Here is a 26,057-nt window from a genome sequence, read left to right as displayed (position 1 = left end):
CAGCAGGTTTTTCCCCCTCTGCTGTTTTGAATACAATTTTAAGCTTTTGATTAAGCTATGAAGAAAAATGCAATTTTTTTTTATATGGGGTGCATGTACTTTTCAGATATTTGTATAGGATATAATGGGAACTTACGCAAAAAGATAAAGTAAGAAAATGGGTGTAGTGGGAAATTTCTTGAAACATTAGGCAGGTTGAAAGACTATTTAAAGTGGTTAAAAATGTTGACTTTAGTCCTCTTCTAAAATAGTAAGCAGGAAACAGTTAAAAATAATTGTTTCTTAATTTTTACTTTCTATTCCATTATTACTGCTAATTGTTTACTCATAATTGCTAACTTGAGCCTTTGCAAAAGGTTTGATGATTAGAGTCATCTGCTGTATCTATACATATTTATTTAAACATTGGGTAGTTTAGCATGAGTTTATTCCATATACTTCATATTTTATACTGTGTTTGAGGATGCTAAGTGAGTCAGCTTATGTGTGTGATGCTACGTAGATTAGTTAATAGTTATACTTTTTGTCCATTTCATGCTCAGCATTTAATAGAAATTTACATTACAGTATATAAAAAAGGATTTTGAAATTGTTTAACTAAATCCACTATTACATATAATGGTAAGGAAAAAAAAATTATTTTTTTAATATTTAAAAGCTAATTTGTTAAAGAAAGCACAAATTAGAATTAGTTATCGCAATGTTTCTAGACATTAAAAGGAGGTAATGATTTTAGTCTTAGTGAAATCATAGTAAGAGGTTAGACCTGGTGAGCACCAGTGTCTCATAGCTTATTAGAAACTGGTTTCAAGCACTTAATACTAAGAATTTCCCCTGTTCAGAGGCCTGACAGTTTTCTCCAAGGTACCATTTATACATCTTGAATATTTTAGAAAGAAATTGTTTGTAACATAGTAAGTTCAAAGCCTGTCCCCATTTCAAATGGATTTATTTTGAGAGGAAGAGCATAACAACTATTTTACTTAATAAAACATTAAAGCATTAATTTCTGTCTGTTTGATGTGGTGCTTTCAAAGTAGACCAGCAGTTCTAATCATAGAGTAAAATGTTGTGGCATACTTTTATTTTAAAATTTGGAAATTTTCAGTTTCTTAGAAATCCTGTTGATTAAACACTAGAATATCCTTTTGATTCACATGTTATCATAAAATTAAATCTTGTCGTTCTCTCTGACAACTTGTTTGCTTTATGCCTCTGCCTGCTCTGAATGGACTGGGAACTGTGTATTTTCCCGGTAGAGAATGATCTGAACTGATACAAAAGCTATGCACAAGTGTTGACAGGCAATACAATGAATCAAAATCTGATTGTAAAATACTGACATTTTCATTAAGAAAATACTTGGCAGCTACCAACAGGGACTAGCTCTTTCTATTGAAATGAGATTGCTGAAAAACAGTGATAATTTCTGGTAGCATATGAAATGCTGGGGACTGAGATGAACCAAACAAGGACTAGTGATCATATTAGGCTTAGTGGTTTTAATTTTCGTTCTGGAAGGCCAAGTTATTTTAGTGGTAACTCTACTGTGAGGAGTATTGGCCGTAGGACAGAATGAGCTGTAGAGTTCCTGACCATTAGTCCCGTGAACATTCATTCAGTATCTGGACATTCATTCATGTTCTTGACCCCACTCATTCAGTAGTGATCCAGCACATCTTGATTGTTTTTTTCATCCTGAGTCATTGGATAATGATATAAAATTATTAACTTATATATATAAGTGTGAGTGCAGTATAATATTGCATATAACATATAAATTTTTATGTATTTGTCACTTGTCCTAATTGAAGGATGTTTGGGTCCTTGCAAATGGCAAATTTTCAGTACCTTTACTGTCTGAAAGATGCTCTTTGAAGCTCTTTGACAAACTATTTTTGGTTCATATATACTGTCTTTTATGTCCAGAATAAGAGCAGTCCTCCTTTTTTCCACTTCCAGTACATCATTCAACATGTGTCATTTATTCAAATTACCAGAGCATAGGTGTCATTTAAAGCTATGGTCCATGTTTCTCAAATTCAAAGGGGTTTAATTCTTTGCTAACATTGCAAAAAGTGATTTATCACAGAGTATGTCTATGAGACCTGTTTTCTTCTAATTAAAAACAAGCCAAACTCTAGTAACTGTACAGTTTTCCTTTTTAAACACTGACTGCAGAACTGTTTTCTGGAAGCACTGTAGTGGTGTTCGCTCAGCACAGAAGATTTAAATTTATGCTTTTCACAGTAAACGCTGTGTGCAGAGGATGCTGGTTTCTTCCAAATCCTCTTCTGGCCTAATGCCCAGTTGTGATTATAAGAATGACTGTCTTGTTCAGACTGAGTCCTTTGTATTTTCATCACACAAGCCACTCTGAAACTATGTACCATAACACAGTTATGGCAGTCTAATTCATCTATACTGCGATAATTGAACAAAACCTCAATTTTTTCTTAGTTTTTGTAGTGTTATCTTTTCAATAAAATATTTTCATATGTTTTTATCTGGTTTTCTGTCTCGTATAGCAAAGATGTCGCTTGCTTTGTTACTAAAACTTCAAAAATAAAAACAGATTCATGTTAAGTTTACCAGTATGTTGGCTTTGAGCCTGGTTTATGAGATCTTCAACTTTGTGACCTTTCATTTATAAAAGAATGGTGTTCAGTGTTTCTTCAGCTTTTCTCATCATCAGTTCACAATTTCCATGTGTCAGGCCCATCAGTTAAAGTGCATTTAGATTTTTTTGATGTGTAAAGCTGCAGCGTAAGGAAACAGCATAATATCATTGCTTGCGCTAAATTTTTTGGGAAGTAACAGGGTTTTCTCTCTATTTTTTCATTGCTACTTCACCAAAAAAACACCCCATCTCCAAACTATCCCTCCCCTCCTTGTTTTCTCAGTGATGTAGATGTTCACTTTTTCACTTTGTAAATTTCGAGGTTAAAGGTCTCATGCTATCGGTTTCTAAAACTTCATAATCAGAAAGCGCTCTTTGGTCTTTGACTGCTTACTGAAGCCACAAAGTAAAGCCCCGTTATAGGTTCACACGTTTCTTGAAGCTGCCCATGCTCAAAAATCTATTCACCACCAGGCAATGCAGAAACATTTGCATCATGCAGTTATCCAAAAACAGCGTTTCAGTGTTAGCCTGGACCATTAATAATTTTTGAAAATTAGTAGTGTGTGTTCCTTTTCACTTGCTGTTCTTGTTAGATGGGAAGGTATCTCTGGTACCATTGGTTCTTGTACCAAGTTACAACAAAACCATGCAACTTTTTTTCTTCTGTAGATTGTTAGCACTTAATCAAAGACTTTCTATATGACTAAAAGATTTCAAATAATCACTGAGATTTCTTGATGAATCAAACATTTCCAGCACTTTTTAGTACAGGCACATTTTAGTGCGTGGGCACTGATTTTCTCTGTGAGTCTAGATTAGGCAAGTCCAGACTAAAAGAAAAACAAAACTTGTGTACAGAAGTTGAATCTTTGGCACCATTTCTCCTGTTAATTTGCTCGTGCTGCATGGCAATGCTTGCTAATTTCGAGGTAGTCAAGGATTGTTGGAACAGTTGGAAAGATGACCTGTTGTGGTAGGTTCTCTATGCACTGATTGTCCTTGAAGAGGTGAAATTAAAAGAGCATGACTTTAGTACCCAAAAGGAAGAGGAGTCATATGGCTGCTTTCTATGAATATATTTGGATTATGAAAGAGTCCTTTAAATTCAAAGCCATGTTGAAATAAACCATTATAGGAGCTGAAAGTTAGGAGATTGTTTCCAAAGTCAGAGGAGTGCATGCCTGTAATAGCTTTTCTGTGGACTGTATGGGAGCTAACAACCAAACTACTTTAAAGTTGAAGCTTGACTACTTTATAATAGGGTTGATAAGATGTGGTTGCCTGTGATAGTAGAGGCTATTCCAGTAAATCAAGAGGTTGCTTGTCAGTTCATGTTTATAACTTTCCTTTTTTCCCTCACCTTCGGTGTATTTGTGAAGTTTTGTTCTGTGATTCTCACAATCACACCCATGATACTATGGTTTTGCAGCTTTCTTTTTGTAGGTCTAGCTTTTTTCTGATTTTGGTTGCTGTGACACTTGCACCACCTGTTTCAGAGCAAGCTCGATCATAAAAATGGAATTTCAGGAACTTGCATGCAGTACTTCATCTGTTGACAGAGATGTTTCTTGTCTTTCTCACTAACATCAAAGTTAAAATACTTCATTTATTTATACTTAAATAGGGCCCTAATGAAACTAAAGTACTTTACTGATCTGCATAGTTAGTTTCCGTACAACTGTCGGAACTTATGTAGCAGAAAAACAGCGTCTTTCCCTTTTAACAGTGCAGAGCTAAAGAACAGGAACGATTTAAATAGGTGCAGGGTGGTAGATCCAAGAGACTGGGTTCCCAACTCCAAATGTTGCTGTAAATTCATACTACTATTTTTTGTCTTACAAAAACTTCGTTTTTTTTAATGCAGGTCTTTAATTGTAGAATGCTTAATTTTTAATTTATACATATTTTTACCATACTAATGGAGATAATAAACTTTTTTGTAAGAATTGCTCATCGCAGTATTTTTGAACACTTTCATAGCTATGGCTTACATCTGCATAAGCAGATCACAGTAAGTACTTTCAGTTGCGCTTTCTGTTTCATAAATTAATGATGTGACTGATGCTGCAGTATTATGCAGGGCTGTGCTCTTTGACGCTTACCAAACAGAAAATCTCCTTAGAGTTTTGAGTTGGACAACTTGAAGACAATGCATCATATAAAAGTAAAGAACACAAAGTAACCTTTAGCTAAGCAGACACACAAAATTTTGAGGGAGTGCTATTATCTCTAAAGCTTCTTTCTCCTGTTACATCATTGGAGAGCCTTTTTCCATACAATCTTACAGTAATAGTAGTTTTGTATGTGTTCTTTTGTTTATTTACTTAAGTGCATGTGTATACGTATTTGCGTGTGTTTATGCACACAAATTTATGTAGACATATAACTGTAAAAAGTAGCATTTTGTGAAAGTTACTATACGTTATATTTTTTTATTGATTTTATATTTTAGTGTCCTAAAGAGGCCTAGAAATGTTAACAGGTACTGTGTATGTAGCACATTGAGGTTTGTAAAAAGGAGGGAGAACAGTATTACACACTTGTATGCTGGCCCAAGACTGTTTGCAAAGTATAACAACTGCATAAACTGACTTCCTTGTGTTTTGGCTACTAATAAAGTCTCCATACTTATGTGGGAGACTGTTATGTTTCCTGCAATCTACCCTGTAGTACTTCTGGTTTTCTAGACCAGCAAATACTTCTGGCACTTGCATGTGTCCTATTTCCAGTGGTCTCAAGTGCTTTAGAGATAAGTGATTCATCATCATAATGTTTTAATGTAGCCAAATTACCTTAATTTTACATACGCAAAAATTGAAGGAGAAGGGTTTGATTTAGCCAAGATTACCCTGATAACAGTTACCCAATCCAGGATTAAATCCCTTCTGTTTTGACTTGGTAGCCACTGGTCTGTTAGTGGACCATGATGACTGTTGTTGTTTCTGGTATAGCCAGGAGAGAGCTGAGATTATACTGCTTGGATTAGTTTGAAAGAATTAGAAAACATGGGAAGTGGATTTAGTTGATACTGTGTTAGCCCTTACTGAAGCTCATAGGGGAAAAACTATTCCCGTTGAACATGTACATATGAAGAAATCAGCTCAGACACAATATACATACCTGACTTTGTGCTTTTGTTTAAATATGGGATGAGTATGCCTTCTGGTCACAAGTGTGTATTAACATTTAACTTCAAGTAATTAAATACATGGGTTTTGTTTGTCTCTTTCCAAAGCAAATTTGCTCCTTCGTTTAGATAATTTTAGTGTGTGTATCCCTGTTAATGCCAATTAATAGCAGAACATAATGTTGATTTTTTTTTTTTTTTTTTAGTTGGTATTATAAAAAGAACATTTTTAATATGAAACAGTGATGAATTGGAATTTGTTTGAAAGGATTTATAGTTTTTTGAATTGGAAGTGTAATGTGAGAAAGAATTAAAAAAACGGCTCTTATGAGTGGGTATAATTTTTAAGTTTTCATTAACATATTTTTAGTTAACATTCATCTTTATGACTTAATGACATAAGATGAGTATTTTCTGCAAATGAGAACAAAACTTGATGACTTCCCATCTTGTTTATTCTGTCATGGAGCTTGTTGATAACATTAACCTGATCCAGTTGAAGATGTCCCTGCCTATGGCAGGGGGGTTGGACTAGATGATCTTTAAAGGTGCCTTCCAATCCAAACTATTCTATGATTCTATGATTGCCTTAGATTCTGTTCACTTTTGAAATTCTGATTGTGATTTTGTACTTTTTCAAAAACTCAACAGGCTTTTTTTTCAACTCGGTGTTCAAAGTTTGTTAATATACGTCTCCAGCTTCTCTCTCTTTAATTGTCTCTTAACTATTTTTTCAGATTTAAAACCCACTCCCTTAGAAAGTACCTAATAAAATTGATTTTTCATAACAGACTTTTCTTCTAAATCTCTGCCACTGAAGAGCGCTCTCATCAGAATGAATTCAGCAGCATGTCATTGTAAAGATTAAACTGCAGCAGCAGTTTCAATAATGAATAGATTACAGATCAGTGGGCACCATTAAAAATGGGAATATGGTAGGATGCAAATGGTGAAATAGGGTGCATCTTTCTTGAAGATTAAGTCCTACTTTCAAAATCTTGGTTTTCAAAGTTTAAATACTGTCAGGAAAAAAAACAGCAATAAGAAAGTCTGGCTTGTTTTTTGCTTAGTTGCTTAAAATATCATACGTTTGAGGGACTTTTAGGTGTCCATTGGGTTTCTTGACTTTTGAATTTATTTTAAACCCAAACACTTCAATATGTTTCTTCTAGTTTTGTGACTGTAGTTTTAAATAGAAAATGTTCCACTTTGCAGGCAATGCTCAGAGTGTGACCAGGCAGGTAGCAGTGACATGGAGGCTGATATTGCCATGGAAACCTTACCAGATGGGACCAAACGATCAAGGAGGCAGATTAAGGAACCTGTGAAATTTGTTCCTCAGGATGTGCCACCAGAACCGAAGAAAATTCCAATCAGAAACACGGTAAATGATGGTTGAGTTTTTGTTATGCAGCTCATATTCATAATAATTTTGTTTAAGATGGTTTATGTTTTGAACGTTTTGAATTGCGGGATTTCAATTTGATTGATGTTCTATTTTTGTTATAAATTCCCTTTCCTCTGTTTAATGCTTTATTACCTGTGTTAAATATGTAGTTTTTGATACAGTAAAAAGCTGGGAAACGTGGTATTGAACTCAAGAGCTGTACAAGCTTTTCCTATTAACTGGGTCATGAAGTTCTCTGTTAATTGCAGAAAAAGGGAAAATTCAGTTTGCACTTAAACTTAGCCTCTACAGCTGTTCTTCACCTTAGTAGTTAGGACACTTTGTTCTTGTATTTAAATATATTGAATTGCCAGTTACAACTGTAAAGTAATTAGTCATTTCCTTATGTACAGGCAACCTACTGACTGCACATTTTGTGATTATCACAAGACCCTGTTATTTCAGTTTGTTTAGTTTCCTAGTCTTACTAGTCACTGTATGTTTTCTCAGACTTTCCTGGTGGATAGTTTTTAGAGAAGAGAAGCAAAAGCTCTTGCTTCCTGTACTGATGAAATATTTAGCATCTTCTTTTCATTTGAAAGTAGAACTTTTTTATTAATCACTGTATTCCATTGTGTTTCTCTGGTGCTCTAATCCTTAAAATTTTGCTCTCCTACTTGTTCATAAAACAAGGTTTTTCATGTGTGATGTGTCACATCACCTGTAAAACATATGTAAAAGTATCAGAGGGCTTTTAGGTCCAGTTTAGGGAATGAGTAGTGTTCCCATGACCCTTTGGACATGAGTAGTAATTATATATAAACCGCTGGTTCATCTTCCAATATACTTCTTAGTATTAGGAAATACTTAAACCCTCTCATATTAGGGTTAGACATACTTCACCCCTCATGCAACACAACTTTATTGTCCTCACAGGGCTTTCCAGACTTTTTATGCTTGTACTAGGAGATACCATACTTAACTCTTCTGGGTTAAACTGATGGGATTAAACAAGTATGATCCTGACCTAACCTTAAATGTTTGCTTTAATTACATTTCAAAATATTTGGAATGTTTGGGCTGCAGCTTTGATTTACCTAATGGCTTCGTTTTGCTGGTCTGTGACTAAGAAGAACTTTAAGAACGACTCAAGCCAAGATGATTAATTTAGCTCAAACTATTAGGAGTGTGAATAATCCAAAATTAAATTTTGTGAGTAATTAAGAACCTCTGTAGGGGAGAAACTTTTTTTCCTTTCTTTTTGTCATTCATTGTAAGTTCCCTTCTTCCCTATGTGTAAGAACACGTAGGTTCTTAGAGCTGTCTGGGTAAATTGAATTGACTGTTGTCATGCTCTTGTTCACACAGAAAGAAGACTTACCTGGTGTTCCTGCTTACTGAGCCTTTGCATCTCCTCTTCCCTTTTTTTTCTTTCTCTCTTTTCCCTCCTTTTACACCTAATATAGTGGTATTGGGGGTGGGGAATCATGATTATGGGACTAAAGAGAACTAAAAGTATTGCAGGAAAGACATTCATAGTAGTAATAGACAAAAGAGTGATTATAAGGCATTGTACAGAAATCCATAGGAAGACAAGATTGGTTTGTTCTAAGGCCCACGTAATGACTGCCCAGCTCCTGTGCTAAACGGAGAGATGATTGCTCTGAAGTGTTCCCCTCACGCTGTGACACTGTGATGTGGTACACTGGTGCTGCATTGGTGATATGGCATCTCACGTATTAAGACAGTATGTCTACACACATTGTGGTATGTAATATAGAGATTAAATTTACTTTGAGTGGACTAGTGTTGGTATGATACAGAATTGTACTGTGGAAGAATTACTGCTGCCAGTCTAAGAAAGACTTTGTTCCTCTGCTTGAATTTTTAGGCTCTCTTTCAGTTCTCTCCAGTTCTCTGCTTTTCTACAACATAAAGATTTGCAAGATAACATCTTTTCTGTCCTGTGGGCAGGGCTCCTCAGTCAAAGTCCTCTCCACTCTTTTAGCTTTCCCATAGCTGACGGGGGTTTAAAATTTTTTTTTTTTAAATTTTATTTATTTCCTACTGTCTTCTACTTAACTATGGAAGAGAAGGTTCACACCCTTGACGCCTGCTGGATTTCTTTCTCTGAACTAGGCTGAATTCCTTCGTTTCATCTCTTTCATGATCTTGGTGCACTTAGGCTGTATAACAAAATGAAGATAATAGACCTCTGAAGACTTAATAGATACTTCCTGGCAGTATGGGATTCCCATTCACCTTTGCTATGAACCCAGGAGAGATGGTGTTAGTTTCTGTTGCTTGTTTGTTTTGTTTTGGCTTGGTTTTTTTAGGAAGAGAATACTTTTTAATTCATTAGGTCTGGGGCTGTCTGTATATTTGAGGGGAAAAAACCTGACCTTTGAACAACTTCTCATATGAAGTTTACTTGAGTCTGACTACACAGAGAACATCTGTATGGTGCATTTCAGCAATGATGATCAGATACTTGTTCTGTCCTTTGTCTATTCACTGTTCAAATCCTTTAAAATGGTTTTAAATAAAGAAGAAAAAATTAACAATTTGAAAATATACTTACTTCACAGTCCTCTTTTCTCAGTGTACTTTGTATCTCTGGGCATGTTTTATTTGATCTAGTTTTATTTTGGAAGGAATTGGCAAGCCTGCTTAGCTAACAGTGTGTAATCAGCCTCGCTTACAGTTATAATCAACAAGTGCAATTATAAGACTGTTGAATTGTGTATCTGTTGCTCTTAAGGGAATTTCCATTTGTTTTGCATAAATTTATCTTGAATTGATATAATTGAAAGAAGGGGTTTTTTTGCCACATACCTAAGAGAACAGAATGCATCTTACATGTTTGGATTTCATTGTAGTGGTTTATTGTAGTTAACTCTTCATTACTTTGTGGACAGAAATTGTGGGTAAGCCCTAGTATTTTATTTTGATAAAATTGCATTAGGTGTTACTGATGACAATAATAGCCGGTATCTTTAAGACATTTTATACAAATGCATATGATTAACTAAGCCTATATGCTAACTATATGAAAATAAATATTTCATGTTAAATTGTACTTTCAGAATTTATATTTTGCGATCAGCTTGTCCTGCTGCTCAGTTTGGTAACGCTGATTTCAGAGATGATAAAGGATACCCCCTTTCCTGAAAAACTGCTTTTTTCCTTATTTGTAGTACTTTTTTTCTAATTTCTGTCTGCTTACAGAAGAAATGTAAGCAGTATGAAGAGTAAAAAACCCTTTTACAAGTATTCGTAATTTTACCATTGTTTCTCATCCAATCTAGTTATGGATGTGCACTTAAGCCCTGGAAATTTTTTTTTTTTTTTTTTTTTTTAATCCTTCAAAGCACCTGAATTCATTGATGTTGTAGATTTTCTTTTTCAGGGCTAAATTGTTTTCTAAGGAAAATAGTGGTGTTTTTTTTCCACTTTAAATGTAACCTTACAATTTCCTTTTGTTTTGCATTATTGCAAAAAATAATAAGGACATCTAATTTTACCTTCTGCAACCCGTACTATTTCTCCACCTTCTTTTCCTTTATGAACTTAACAGTTCTTTTCAGGTTTTTCTCATCTTAAGTACTTAGCCTTACATCTGTGTCAGGATAGTCTTAGCAGAGGTTGAGTGGGATGCTCTGCATTATTTTGAATGGTCTAAGTAGATTAGTTTTAAAAAATAATAATAAAAAAAAATACTGACAAAGCACCTACAAACTGTTTTTAGCACAATGAGTTGTTGTGTATACTGCTTTTGTTTTACAAATAAGTACTGTTATTTAGAATAAATTATTATTTCTTGCTTTTGTTTCAAAAAGGAAAAGATAGTAAAGGAGTGATTATTTTTTTTTCTTACCAAGTGTATTAAAAGATAAAGAGGACTGTTATCTTGTATTTAACTGAAGCATTTCCATCTGAAGTGCTTTCCAAACGTCTATTGTGTAACTTAATTATGTGATGTCATAGATACAAGTTTTGAATAAAAGATGGCTACAGGAAGAAAACAGAGCATCAATTCCAATTTGAGTGTAAGTATCAGTGCTTCATAAAAACAGCAAATAATTTTAAAACACTTATCTATACTTATCAGTCATCATTTTAATTAACATTGTCAGTGATTGGTCAACCATTTAAATATGATTTCTAAATAAGTACCTGGAAGACCTTTTAAAGCAACTATCTAATAGTAGTGTTTTTGACATATTCAACTTAAAATAAATTGCTGTAAACTGCACATTAATGCTCTAGAACAAAATAATTAAGAGTTACTCAGCTTTCTGAAACTTAAGTTTTTTCAACACTGAATGTAAAAACTCAACTGAGTTTATGACATCAATACAACCATATAAAAGCTAGATCAATCAGCCTGCCAAATACATGGATACATGATAGTATAGGACTCTCTCTTTTGGCTTGAGGTCAAATTTAGAGAGGAGGAAAGTAAGATAAATTGATGCAGCTCTTCCACAGTGCTTGAAGCAAATGGAGTATGTTAGAGTTTTACATTTGGCTTTTTTTGTTTGTTTGGGGTTTGGGGGTTGTTTTGTTTGTTTGGTTGGTTGGTTTCCTAAGAAAGCGGGGGGGAAAAAACCATGGATGAAAGATCACTTCTTTTTGATGTTGCAAAGGCATGAAGAGGTGGACATACTCCAAATTATATTCCAATGGTGTAAATATCAATATCTCTGTAAGTAAAGGTAACTAGCATATCTATCACTTCTGCAAATAAGTACATTTAACTTCAGTTTTCCAGAAAAGAATCACTTGTTTTAGCAACATCTGCAAATTGACCTTTTCCGGCCTTTTTGCCCTCCCGCTTCTGTTTCAGTTCTCCCACTTGTGTGCTTTGGAGGATATTAGTGTTAAAAAGGATATAAATCAATCCTGCTAGTTCTCAAATTCTGTTATATGTTTAAGTCTTAGAAACAGTAGTTTCAAGTTAATAGCCAAATTCAGTGATAGTATAGCTTGACAGCATGAATGTTGCAAAATTTTTGCTTTTCGAGAAAATAAAAAGTTCTCAAGAGAATGGAAACTAAGAAAAAAAAGGGGGAAATTGTAATTCTGTGTAATTAAGCTTCATGGTCGACTTGTTTCTCTGTAATCATATTTTGATTTACTGCTGTTTCTTTTTGTCTGGCAGTTCCCTTTTTATTGCTGCCAGCTTTCCAGAAAATTAAATAATCATTTCAGAGATATATTTTGAATAGTAGTGATATGTACCATTTAAGGTATTCACTTTGATCTGTATTGAGCGAGTGTGCCATCTGGTGTCTATATAGCTGTCCTTACCTTTATTTAAAATAATTTTATGCCTGTGTGGTGCCATCAATAGAATATTTCTTCTGCCTTAACAAAGCAAAGGAAGTCAAAGGGTTTTTTCAGCAACTGGCTCGATTGTAACTTTTTCGTTGGCAAAGGATATTTATAACATTGAACTCTTAATAAGGATTGGGTGACATCATGGATTAAAAACTGCTATCTTAGCAAAATGGTCATGGTTTGTGTTTAACAGGAGAGAGATCACATTATCTGTGCAGTTTCAACCTGTGGTTTTTTTCTCAGGCTTTTGAAAAATCTATAGTTTGCTTTATACGTACTCTTGATAGTTAGCACAGTGATTTCATTATGTTACTTTTTTGGTAATAGTGGAAGTTTTCCCAATTCTATTTTCTGAGAGTGTTCTGCTCTGCTGATGTTTCATATCAGAGTCGTCTTTGTTCTGTAGTAATGAAATCACTCCTTGCCACGACCTCTTTGTTTGGAATGATTCCATAGCATTCTGATATTTACTGATTTCTTTTATTTTGTTGTCTTTAGATTCTTATTAACAAGTATATGTTAAAGGCTGCATGAGTGAGAGGGTTAGGGTTAGAAAGTTTTTGATACATGTGATATGTATCCATGAACCATAGTTTGGTACAAGGTAAAACTGTGGAAGTTCATCATTAATATTAGTGTGTCAAGTATAAGGTGACATAAGATAAAAATGAAAATGACTGAAGCATTTAGATAGGAAACGGAATTAAAACACAATTGTAATCTTATGCTAGCCCTTTTCGCTATGTATTTCATGTAGCTGCATGTCTTTCTAGAGCAGTCACCGTAGCTGCAGCTCAGTCAGGGAAACAAAAATCAAATATGTGCTATTTCAGAGAAGAAATGTGAGATTTACAGATCTGCAAAAATCAAGGCATCTTAAGTTTTTCACATTTGGTCCTCTAATAATTGCAACACAAAGCAATATCTACAAACTTTTTTCGCAATAAGGTAATTATAGTACCAATAGTTTTAAGTCAGGTGTGTCTTTAGTAATTTAATCAATTTTTAATGTGACATCTGTGACTAGTTTTGAATTATTTATATGAAATTCTCAAATGAAAATGCACACCTTCCTAATGATATCATATGCCCCCAAATTCCAGGAGCGCTTGGAGTACTGACTGAATTTCCTGTGCTCACCTGTACGAAGAAAAGTAATAGTTACCTCACGGTGCCAGCACTATTAGCGGTATCAGAAACTCAGTGCTGAAAAGAAGAGCCCTATGTATATGATAGTATTGTTTCTGTGACATCCAAGAGGTATAGAAGCACCAGCATAACAAGGGTCATATTTCCTGTCTATTAGCAGAAGCAGTACATGCTAACACACTGAAACCCCTGAATTTACACAGATACAACGGCATAAGCAGATGTGCTGGGCCTCTGCTGCCTTTGTGTGCATGTGCAAACAATTAAAAGAAATTCTAACCACGTAACGTAATAAGCAGAGAAGAAACTGGAAGCAGTGCTTTCTACTGTGATGTTTGAAGTAGTTGGCAGAATGAGTATGACTTCCGCAAATGACTGGGAATTTCTTAAATTCTGTTAAATATCTTTGTGTTCTAAGCCCTCTTGGGTTTAAATTCGGTTTCTCAGATAACTTTTTGGAATTGCCATACAGAAATCACCATTGGTTCACTGAAAAACAAAGTGACTGAGCACATCAAATCCGGAACCATGCTAGTTCACCTTATGTGAAGTAGACTTGAAGCATTGCTGCTAACCACAGATGTGTTCAGTATTTTATATGTTTTTCCATGTCTTTGTAATACTGATAACTCCTGTATATCTTCTTGTGTAGAAGGAGAAATTAAATAGGTGACAGTATAAATTTCTATCCTCCAGGAGCATCTCAGGAAATGCTCAGTATTTAAGAGGAGCACTTGTGACTCTTGGGAATCGCCTCCCCCCTTTTGGTCAGTTGATGAGTTCTTGGTTTTCCTGTTCTTTGAGCTGGCAAAGCAAAACTGCTCCAAGAGAACGTTCTGCCTTCTGTTCTGCTTTGGATGAACTGTTTTAAAGCTTATGTCTTAATGGACAAAGGAGAGAGGCATAACAATGTGGTTTGCTGACAGCTGTGGTGGTTTTGGGTCATGTGGGCACCCATTCTGTTGTGTTTACCATTCTGCTTTCATGCTTTGGAACTAACATATCAACTTGTTGCATCTGTGAGTGACAGCAGTCAGTCTGTTTCCTTTGCGACTTTGCTTTGCTGCTTTGTTTCCTTTGCTGTTTTGCAAACAGTCTGTTTCCTTTTGGAGTGTGTCGGACTCATCCTAGGTTTTATTTGCCCCTTACAGATGTCTTTCGTTTGTCTCATGTATGGAAATTATTTTTCTGAGAATATTCAAAATCTTACAGTCAATGCATCATCTAATCTTTTTCATTTTACATATGTTTCATACTGTTGTCCAGTTGTTACTGAGTTGCTTATGAACAACTTGAATGTGAAATTTAAGTGTTCACTTCTAGCTTTTCCAAGTCCAAAATGAAGACTCCCACTTCAGTCTGTCTTCTTCTTTTGCTTTTGGCTTGACAATTCGATCCCATTGTTGATCTGTTGATCACACCTTTCCCTCAACATTTGTCATTCCATTTTGGACAGATACTTTAACTGTCTGGTTTTCCAAGTGTCTTGAGTACAGTATTTCCTTCCATGAGTTGGAATCACATTATCCCCACACCTCTACTGATTTCTTGTCCATGTATCTTCTAAAAATGTCACCCTAGTTCCAAATCATTCACACATTTGATCCACATGATGTTGTATCATTTATTGCTTCATCATGCATTATTCATTTCTTTTGTTAGTATTCTATTTCTCAGCCATTTATGTCCTAATTCTTTTTAATTCCCTAAACTGATATGCAAGTTTCCACACCACAACAATAGATGCATACTTTTGTGTCACAAAACACGATGGCTGAAAGAAACCCATTGTTTATTTATCTTTCCCTTGCCCTAGTTCTCCTAATTTCTTCCTGTTTTTTAGAGGCATTCCCTAACTTACTTTCTTAATTGTGTGCTATTACTTACATTATATATTATAAAATACTATATATTTTATGGAATATTTTAGTAACCATCGGCTTAGACCATTGCAAATTAAATTAGAGAGGGGCAAGCAAATGCTGTTTTTTTTCTACTTCTCTTTCTTTTCAGGTTTGATAGCTATTTGCATGTCATATCCATCACTGTTTCTCTGTAGGTAGTCTTGTAATGTTTTGTGTGAATTTTTAAAACATTGGAGAAGCAAGAGACAGATTTTTTTTTTTTTTTTCTTCCAAATTTTGAATGTGAAGTCAGAAGTTAATGAAATAACTCAGAGGAATGGTGTATGCTTTAATACTGCGGAATGGTTCTCCAACTTCCATAGATTACAAGTTTTTAAGTAAAAGACCAGTGTTTTTGGGGACGTTTTTAATCTTTAGGTTTCATTTACCCAGAGCATTAATCTTTTCTGAGGGAGGGCATTAAGATTGCTGTGAAGGCTAAACCTTAGTAAGATATTTTTGGAAAAGATGGCTTGCTTTCACCTCGATGATTTCATTGAACCAAATGGCTCAGTCTGTTTATCTGAGGAACATCATCTTATGCGATTTTAAAGAGTTTTAATTAAAAGTCAGTTTGCTGACGTATAGAGGTGGGGTTTTTCCCTCAAAATGTTATGCTAAAAATTTAATCTATTTTTATCTTTTATTATTTTTAACTTTTTTATTGATTTTTTTTTTCTTTTTGTTTAAAAATGCTTTCATTTTATGCTTGCATCTTAATTTTAATTCATTGATCTTTCTTGGTCTGCTCAGATTATTTTGGGATGTATTGCTAATGAAATAAGACACCATTTTTCTCTTTTATTTCTGTTCAGTGTAAGGTACGTTCTTTGTGACACAGCAGCTAGATCTTTTGACTGCTTCTTTATTTCAGAAAAGAATAGCTTTTAACTTGGTTTTCTAACAAAAATAAGTTATGCAGTTGCCTACCATTCTAGTAGCATCGCCTCTAGTAACCTGTTGACCCATTATGCAAGATTTGATAGAAAGATGTGTACTCCTAAGGTAATTAAGTTCTTGGGTATTTTTTAAAGCAGCTGGATGGGAAGGATGAGTGCTGAGTAGGGAAGAGGTTTTAGTTATGAACTTGGTTATCCTTTGCATTTCGTCTCTCACTGTCCAGTGTGGAACATGTGTAGTTTGGAACCTATCCTAGTGTGTCCTCACTTTAGCTGGGGAACATGGGGAGAACTTGGGGTTATGTTGGGAGACACGGTTTGAATGTAGTAGAGGAGAGGTTAAGAAGTCACTAGAGAAGTGGAGGAATAGGAATATTATGGTATAGTATTAGGAAGTAAAATTTGACTAGTATGGCTGTTTTTAGCATGTATTTATTTATTTATATTTATTTTTTTAAGGTCCCTAATTGTGAAAGGATATGAAATGAAAAATATTATCTACCTTGTGTGTCATGATTACAACCTTGGTATAAGTTTGTCTGATTTTCTGGGGTAGTTAAGGTTATATAGGATGAGTATTTAATTAGCCCTTAGCTATAGGCGTGTAATTTATTTGCCAACAGAAATCTTAAGTTGCCTGTGTAGTAACCAGATTGTAGGTGTCTGCATGGTGATTCCATTGATGCTGTGGGATCTAAAGCTCAGTGGCTGGAATCCTCCTGTTAGTAGCAGGGAAGTATCTGAGCACATAGAACACTTGTCTCTTACTTGAGTGCACATTGAATGAATTCCAGAGTTGTGCAAGTATAGAACCTTGGATGAGACGCAACCAAAGACTTGCCAACCAGCTGTCATTAAATGTCAACATCTGAAATAATTTTTTACAGAAACCTTTTACCTCTACATATAAAAAATGACATAGTTACATATTTTGAACCACATTCCATTGTTCAGTACTTTTTTTTTGATTCCTGTCCTAAAGTGGCATCTTGAGGCAGTTGCCATGTATGGGTTGCATCCGTCTAATCCAGATCTAGCTGTGTTTTTGTTCTTGACTGAGTTGTCCATTCTAAATGGTCAATATTTTAGAGCATATCTACCTTTTGGAGTGAAACAAAAAACCTGCTGGGATAGCACTGGCATTAATGGGGATTTTGCTTGGGTGCTGATAACATGACTTTTTGCTTTCCTGACATTGTTTGAGTGCTCTGGAAATGCAGGGACAAATTTCATAAAACTGATCTGCTCCATTTTATGACAGAGAGAAGTCATAAATTGAAGGTATCTCTATAGTATTGAATTGCCAAGTGTGTTTTGATTAAAAAATCACTGCCTTTATATGCATCTTATACTGGATTAACATCTCTGTTTCCAAATAAGTTCTGAATATGAACAAGTTTATCTCAGTTGTAGTATTTACCATTGGACATATATAATAACACTGTTCCATTAAGCTTCTCTTTTATAAAGAAATCTTAATTTTAAATTGTTTATGGCAAGTACATGCAGCTCTAGTATTTGATGCTTATAATCTCTTATGTTCCGATTCTGAGCCCACTAATGACAGAAGTTTTTTAAAATGCAAAATACAGTACTTTGAGGCAAACAGCAATGAAAAATACTGGACAAAGTAATCCAGGTTTATCCGATTCTTTTCTGTGAATCTGTAAGGTAACTTTAGTGAAAACATACATAAAATTACAAGTGCCTAATTACTGGAAGGCTATTGTAGAAAGTCACAGAATATTCAATTTTCAATTGTTAATTTAATGTTATTTTCCATTGTGAATGCTGGTAATAGTATAATGATTCTGAGCAGAAGTTAGCCTTGCAAATATGTTTTAGTTTGGAAAAATATTAAGGTAAAATTCTGTTACTTTAAAAGCATATAGAATATCCTGCAAATGTGTATGTCAAAGGTGTTCATTTTAACATTTTCTAGTGATTATCAAACAGATTCAAGTAGGTTTGAAGGTTTAGAAGTCTAATGTAGGTCTAATCTAATAGAAGCATAATGCAGGCGTAATTTAATGTGATGTTCCTTGTCATATACATCACACATTATATAGCAGACAGATGAAACCCAACATTTTCTTGACAAAGGTGACTAAATTATTTAGAAATCTTGTCTCTCCATTTTGCTGAAGTTTAAACATGATTCATCATTTCTTAAAACATAGTTATTAACTTGTAATCTTTTTCACTTAGGGTAAAAAAACAATTTCATTGTTACCTATATTTCCAAATTATATATTAGTTTTCAAGATGGCGTTACTCTGACTGTACAAAGCATGCATTATTATCTCTTGCTGCTTAAACATGGAGAATGAGGACCATAACACTGCATGTATTGGCATGCACTTTTACACCTACTTCTTTTTAATCTTTACACAGCTGCATTTAGCAAGGTCTACATGGCTTAAAATGGTCAAGGTTTGTAAGTGTTCTTAGGACTAATGCCAGAAGTTGAAAGTAGTAAAATTGGCAGTTAATGTGCTGATGTCTGATCAAACTTCTATTCATCTAGTTTTAATTTACAGTGACCTTGGGTTGTGTAACATGTAGTTGACATGTAGCCCATGTTACATTAATACCTCTAATATTACATTGATAAATTCAGTTACTTGTAATAAATTGGTTCTTTCAGATTTGGGCTCTTATGTATCTACTGTGTGGCTTGTGGAAGGTAGAACACCTCAATTATGACTATATTATTAAATGTGTAGTAAATATTGATATGTATTAAATAGGTAATGTTTTACAATTTTTTTGTAAATCATCTTTAGAGAAATGTGAAAGAGAACCTCAGTGGTCATTAAAGTATTCTGAAGAGGCACAAAATAGACTAGTGTTTTTCATTCTACTGCATTCCTTTCTACTACAGAGTTAACTCTTGCCTAAAACCAAAAAAACTTCCCAAACGGTATGTTATTAACATGCGCAGATCAAAATCTGCATAGGTAGAAAGGTATAGATGTGTTGAAGTAGAAGGTTTATTTACAGTATAACTATATTTAAATGTGTAAAATGGTTTAAAGTAGTGAACAGTCTTAATTTGAAACTAGTATAAATCCCCTTCAAAGAGGACCCCAAACAGGAGAAACATGGTATTACTAGTTTCTTCGGAATTAGGTTTATGGCTGCTTGTGATTCTCAACTGGCTTAAGATTTTTTTGATCAGCTGGTTTTTACTTTTTCTGAGATGAACACTAGCTGCTTCAAAAAATGTTTTAAGAAATCATAAAGTAGGTGGTGTTTTTTTTAATCATAGGACAAGTGACTTCCTAAGATGATGATTTCCTCCCAGAAAAAAGAGTATTTTAAAGTTTGTTTGTTTATTTATTTATTTTTTTAGTGTCAGACATTGTGGATTAGTGGAATAGTCTTTGATGTTTTTCATTTCCTTCTGCATACCTTCTAATTTTCTATCCTTGTTAAACAAGGAGAAGAGAGTGTGATACTGTCAGCTTGTGGCAGTTATAATGCTGATATTTCAGAGATAAAACTGTAGTGACTGAAGCTGGACTTACGTGTGAGTTGCATATAGTTACTTAGAGCTGCTTGTAAACCTTTGGTGTTTGCTGTTGCAGTTCCTGGAAACCTCTTTTCCTCGACACTGTTGGTATTTAGATTTTTTGGCCAACTGCAATATTGAAATAATTTCCACTTTTTGTATTACCCATTCCATCTGTTTTGTACCAGTCATGTTTGTATATGCTACAGCTTTATGAGCATCTGCCATATACCCATTATATTAAGCTTCAGTTTGAAAGCTTTAATTCTTGCTTACTCCTCAAAAGCTATAAGAATTATTTTCTGTTTCTGTTTTGATGAAGTTTTTTAATTTTAATTTTTTTGAATCTAATCACTTGGCTTACAAATAGAGCACTTCCAAGTGCTCAAGGAATTTACTGTAATGTACTGTTCATACCAATTTTCAAATTGTGCATTTTAGTATAGGGAAGTTTGTGCAAAGTCTGTAAGAGATTTGTAATTCTGCTGGCAGTCTTTTTTAGAATAAGGCTCCACATGCTCAGGTCAACAAACATACTTATATTTATTTTTTGGCTAGTTCTGTAGATTTATATCCAGAATCTGAGGCTGTTGTTCTAACATCTGTTACAGTAGTTGTCTTGCAGTAGTTCTGTAGTAAATACTTTAAATTATTTCCTGCGATATGTTTTTGTTGTTGTTATGAATAATAGATAAATAGCAAAAACGTTATGTTACCTAATATTGAATTTTAAATATATTTTCTTCTAGAGAACTAGAGGACGAAAACGAAGCTTTGTGCCTGAAGAAGAAAAAGCCGAGGTTGGAATATAGTGTTTTGTTTGTTTGTTTGTTTTTTTTAACAGTTTCACAAAAAAAATTAAACTTTGGTCTGAAGTGTTACTTTCAGTGCTATAAATCAAAATATTTGCTTTCCTTCCTTCCTTTCCCCCTATTCCTTTCTTTTGCCTTCTGCTATGACAGGAACGGATTCCCAGAGAAAGAAGACAGCGACAGTCTGTTCTACAAAAGAAGCCCAAGTCGGAGGATTTAAGGACTGAATGTGCTACCTGCAAAGGGACTGGAGACAATGAAAATCTAGTCAGGTAGGTTTGATGTTCTGACCTTGTGAGGAATTAAAGTTCCATCTTCATGACTTCGTCATCGTGATTATAACAAAGAAAATGTGCTTTTTAAAAAAAAACAAACAAAAACTTATTTAGGGGAAACGTTACATCAGAAATACTGACTTGTTTCACTTATTGACCTGCCAAACACATTAACACTGTAGATTAAGATGTAAATAACCAAGATAATCTGTTGTTCTAACACAAGAGAATTAATTTTCTCTTGTCAGGGTGAATTGTCAATGTTTTAGAGCAGGTCAGAAAGATAAACAAACCAGCAATTTAATGATATAAAGCTACAGGAGCATCCTAAAAGTAATTAAATTAGCATCATTAGCAATTTTATGAGCTGAAATGTGAATTATGAGGAATTTATGTTTTTAAAAATGTATTAATGCAGATCATGAAAGGGTTTGATAATCATATTTCTTATCTGAAACAGAAGTGGACAAAAAAACCATCTGTTGAATGGTGTTTTAGTATGTGCAGAAATCTAATAGAATAGCTGCCATTGAATAGCTACTGTTGACCACAACTTCTGCTGATTTTGACTTTATAGCTGGCATTGTGGCTTCTTTGTGAAGCTGTAGAAACTGCTCACAATTCTTGAAGGAAGAATAATGGAGCTTAGCAATTAGAAAGCAGATTTTAATTGAATCTACTGAGCTTTCATTAACAAGTTCAGGTAAAAATTAATGTTGTATTTAGGCCCTGTATGCTTCAACTAGATTTTCTAGACAAGATCTCCTCTTTAGCTCAGATAGAATTGTCGTTTTTAACTGGAAGGATTAATACATCTTTTAATTTATTTAAAGGAATCCGAGTTATGAGAACATAAATCAGAATCAATGATATATGCAAGCAACACATAGCTTTAGAATCAGGATGTGTCCTACATACAGGTGTCTTGTACTCAGGATAGCTGATTTTAATATCAATTACAACATATGATTTACTGTAGAAGTTGATACAATTTCAAGGGTTGTGTGCCAGATTGTATTTTTATTTCCAAATTGGAGGCAGAGTGCCTGTATGAGCTCATCAGTAACTGTGTGACACTCTCTTACATAGACAAGCTACTACTGTTAGGTACTCCTAGATCCTGCTCAGTACCAGACTCTGAAATAGAGGCAGGATGTAACGGTGATTGCTGATACAGTTACATTGATGAAAACTGATGACAACAGTTTTTGACTGCCCACAGCAAGATAAAGGGCTTTCTTCAGCCCTATTGTTGGCAAGAAATAAAAGATGCAGGAAGATCATTTTGTTTTGGGAAGGAATCCTGGGAACAACACGTACTGCAAAAAGGGCAGTGAATGCGTTTTCTTCTCCAGGCTTTTTCTAGAAGTGTTAAATACCATGTTTGAGGACATAAAGGATAAGATGAGAAAATGCCGTGAAGAACTGTATATTTAAGTTGCAATTAAAAAACATGGTAGAAAATTAGTGGTACGTCTTGTTTAGTACATGAAAAGATTTTAGTAGTAATTTAGATGGGACAAAAATAAGCATACTACATGCCAAAACCCAACAAATTCTCTCATAAACCATCCTCATAATTAGCCTTGGAAACAGAATAGTAAACCCGCATGGGAGGAGAAAAGGAGATTCTTATGTTCTAATCCTTTGTTCATAATTCTCTGAAAAATATTTTCTTAAACCTTCTGCCTTATTTTCCGTATTAGTTTTTAAAAAAGATTATGAATTTAAAACTTGCTTTTCTTCAGATAATTCCTATAAATAGGTGCATTTTTATCCAAGTTAGGAGATCACTGCTTCTAAAGTGCTGTGGAGACTTATTTTTGATAATTACTAAATGATGGTAAAGTATTTAGTAAATTTGGATTTTTTTAGTATTATTTTTTGGTTCTTAAAGGTGTATTTCTTTTGATGAGAGTAGACTCAGGGGCTGTAATAAGATGTTAGCTACCATATAGGCTTTCTGCTATGCAGCCAAAGCTGTGTAGGGCTGTGATCCGCAGAGCATTGCTATGTCAGAGAAAGTTTTCAGAATCCTTTTTTCTCTTACATCATCACAAAGTAAGAGAAGCGACTTTCTGCCTACACCGCTTCTTTCTCCTGCCTGTACCATCATCCAAGATTCCTTTGTGGTAATAGAAATAGAGTGTTACCTTAAATGCAAGTTGGTAGGGCTTCTTGTAAGCAAGAGATGTTTAAGAGGGAAGACAAAAGTATTTTTTCAATACCCATTTTGTTTGGCACTGTCTGTTATTAAAGCCAAAACTCGTGATCTTTGTCATCATCTTTGCTCTTCACTCAACAAATGTTTTGTAATTGCTGGATTTTATTTTCACCCTTTCCTACCCATCTGCAACTAAGAAAAGGGAGGTTTGTGGGGATGTTATAGAAGAGATTTTTCTGAATGTGAAAGTTGATCACTAAGTTAAATGGAAATATGCAACTGCTGAAACTGCATATTTAAGGAATAATTGTGATGGGCCTTATAGCTTTTCCTGCTGTGTGTTACCTCAAACAGGGCTGGTTACATGACTCTTGAACAATCTACTTTAAAAACTATAGGTTTTTCTAAAATCTATGTGGCTCTCTCACTTTGGGGTTGCTATATAAGTAAGGATTAGAGAAATATAAGCAATTATTTCTTATTTCAAAGAATGCAGAAGAGTATTTAGTAATGAATCTGGAATAAAAAAATACTAAATTGTTTATCTAGTTATTACTGTTTGACTGATGGAGATTCATTTTTTTTTAATCTCTGTTTTAGGTGCTTGTGTGTAGCATTGGATGGCTGAGGGTTTGTTTTTTATATGTGCAGTGTCTTTACCTAATCTGTTGTTCATATGGTCTAAAATCTTTAAATAATTGCCTGTGGAAGGATTTAAAATTCTTCCTAAAAAAGTACATTTCATTACGATAAATTATAATGGTTCATTAATTGGCTGAAGTTTGCCTTAGTGACTGTAGTTTTGTACCAAAAAAAGTGATTAAAGTTACAATATCTTTAATTATTAGCTTTTGTCTAAAACATATTGACATGTTCCCTACTTTATATGTGCTAATAGTTGCCATATGTATATATTATAGACATGCCAAGACAGCACTTTTTTAATCACTGATGTCAGATTATAGAGAGAGACTGTTTCAGTATAGTAACATGCACTAGAACTGAAAGTGTAGGTTTTATTGTTTTGTCTACAAAAAATGATCAGTCGTGTGATCCTTTTGTGATACACCTTTTTTTTCTTAGGATTTACAGTGAATTTATTTTATAAATTCTCTTATATACATCTGTGTAAGTTTTATTGAAGTAAATACTTCTGCAATTTTTACCTTTTACAAGATTAGTGAGTGGCACAGTCACGATTTACAAATTAGTCGAACAGTGAAAAGTTAATTGAAAACATTTACTCAAATGAGGCAAAGTCTGTTCTGTAACATTATAAATGACAGTAAGGAAGCTATATCTGTAATTAGAGAAAAGTGTGGATTTTGAATATCTTTTTACTCAAATGAACTGTAATTGAGTCTTGAGAGGAATAGTAGTAAAATAGGGGGTTTAATGTTTTATATTTGACGCAGATAGGTTTGATGTAAGGCATGGAGGCACAGAACTTTTTTAAAAGAAATGAGAGTTCAGTGAAAGGAATTATAATGTGCACTTGAAACTAAAATATTGTGAAACCAGAGGGTACCTATAACAATATGCTGCTCAATCTTTAGGAGTAATCAAATATTGAAAATATTTGCTTAAAATTGAAGACATATTTTGAAATTTGGGAGTTTATAAAGCTTGATGTGAAAGGTAAATTTTCTAACAAACTCAGAAAATAATTTTAAAGGATATATTTGTTTTTAGAGGTGACCTCTACCATTTGGTTTGGAAAACATTTATGTAATGATGCTTTTCTTTTGTTTCATTTTGTGAATATTTTAAAGTTGTATATAGTTCAGACATTTAATGGGTTTCCTGAATGCTTTATTAGAGTCTTGCATGAATCACTTAGAATGATAGATCTTGCAAAGGAATTGTTTGATTCCTAACTATCTCCTTTTTTTTGGGAGGCCATAACTCACTAATGCAAATCTTTAAAAATAGCTCCTCTTAGAACTTAACCATATTTAGTAGAAACATGGATGAGAAAGTATATTTCAGATGGCTCAATATCTAATAGATAAAGCTTGCCCTCCGTCTTGCACCATAGTCCAGAGTAAGTAAGTGATTGTACCACTGTACACACAAAGTGCTTCTAGCACAGTATTACTGTCTATTCCATTTTGGTAAAAGAAAAAGTTAAGATGAATTGTGTATTTTATTTTAATATGTAGAACAGTTTTGTTTTTTTTTAAGAAGAATCCATGGGCTAATCTAGTTTAAAATCTTCCAAGGGAAGACTTCTAAATGACTTCACTTCTAAAGAAGTAGCCTCTTCTCAAAAAATAATCCAGCTCTCAACTGCCGCTATTAAAAAAAAAAATATTATAGCTTCAGGTGTTGGCTTTAAGATGTGCTTGGGTAATTTTTAGGAATATAGTGCATTAGATAAAGTTGGTATCTCAATACTACATTTGAGAAGAGCAGAGTAAAATTAGACTATCGTGTATGTGTGGGGCAAAATCATATTTGACAAGGTTAAAGAAATATCTGAAAAAGCATTAGACTTCTTCATCCCACAATTTAGAGTCAGCATATAGCAACAAATTTTTCTATAGTTTTGTATATTGAATTTTTATGCTTTATTGTCAATTAATGTAGAATTTTCCATTTCATTTGATTTGCAGCAACTGAGGCAAAATTATTACTTCAGTGTTACAGAGAGGGTAAAATAAACTAAGGTCATGTATTTGAAAGAATATAGAATAGAATTTTTTTAGAACATAGGTTTGAATGCTGGTTATAAAGTATTCAAAAAGTGAAAGCTGCAAAGCAAATTATTAAGCATGTATGTAGTATTTATTTTTAATGCAGATGTTTACTAGGAAATAAGCAATTGTAAAAGTATTTATTTTTCCCTAATATACTAAGT

General features: G+C 33.9%; 1 protein-coding gene across 1 annotated transcript in view; it reads left to right on the top strand.

Annotated features, from left to right (window-relative positions):
* The window catches only part of PHF14 (PHD finger protein 14), a gene marked incomplete at both ends in the record, with an annotated part of 70,585 nt that extends 49,555 nt beyond the window's left edge, over nt 1-21,030 (top strand). Inside the window, 3 exons of the mRNA XM_009579332.1 lie at nt 6,966-7,134; nt 20,696-20,746; nt 20,909-21,030. Coding sequence (XP_009577627.1) covers nt 6,966-7,134; nt 20,696-20,746; nt 20,909-21,030 — 342 coding nt within the window. The remainder of the gene's footprint in view (nt 1-6,965; nt 7,135-20,695; nt 20,747-20,908) is intronic.
* Nucleotides 21,031-26,057: the final 5,027 nt, after the last annotated feature.

The sequence above is a fragment of the Fulmarus glacialis genome, unplaced genomic scaffold (genome assembly GCF_000690835.1).
Source record: "Fulmarus glacialis isolate BGI_N327 unplaced genomic scaffold, ASM69083v1 scaffold19106, whole genome shotgun sequence".
NCBI classification, from domain to species: domain Eukaryota; kingdom Metazoa; phylum Chordata; class Aves; order Procellariiformes; family Procellariidae; genus Fulmarus; species Fulmarus glacialis.
This window is presented reverse-complemented; position numbering and strand designations above follow the sequence as displayed.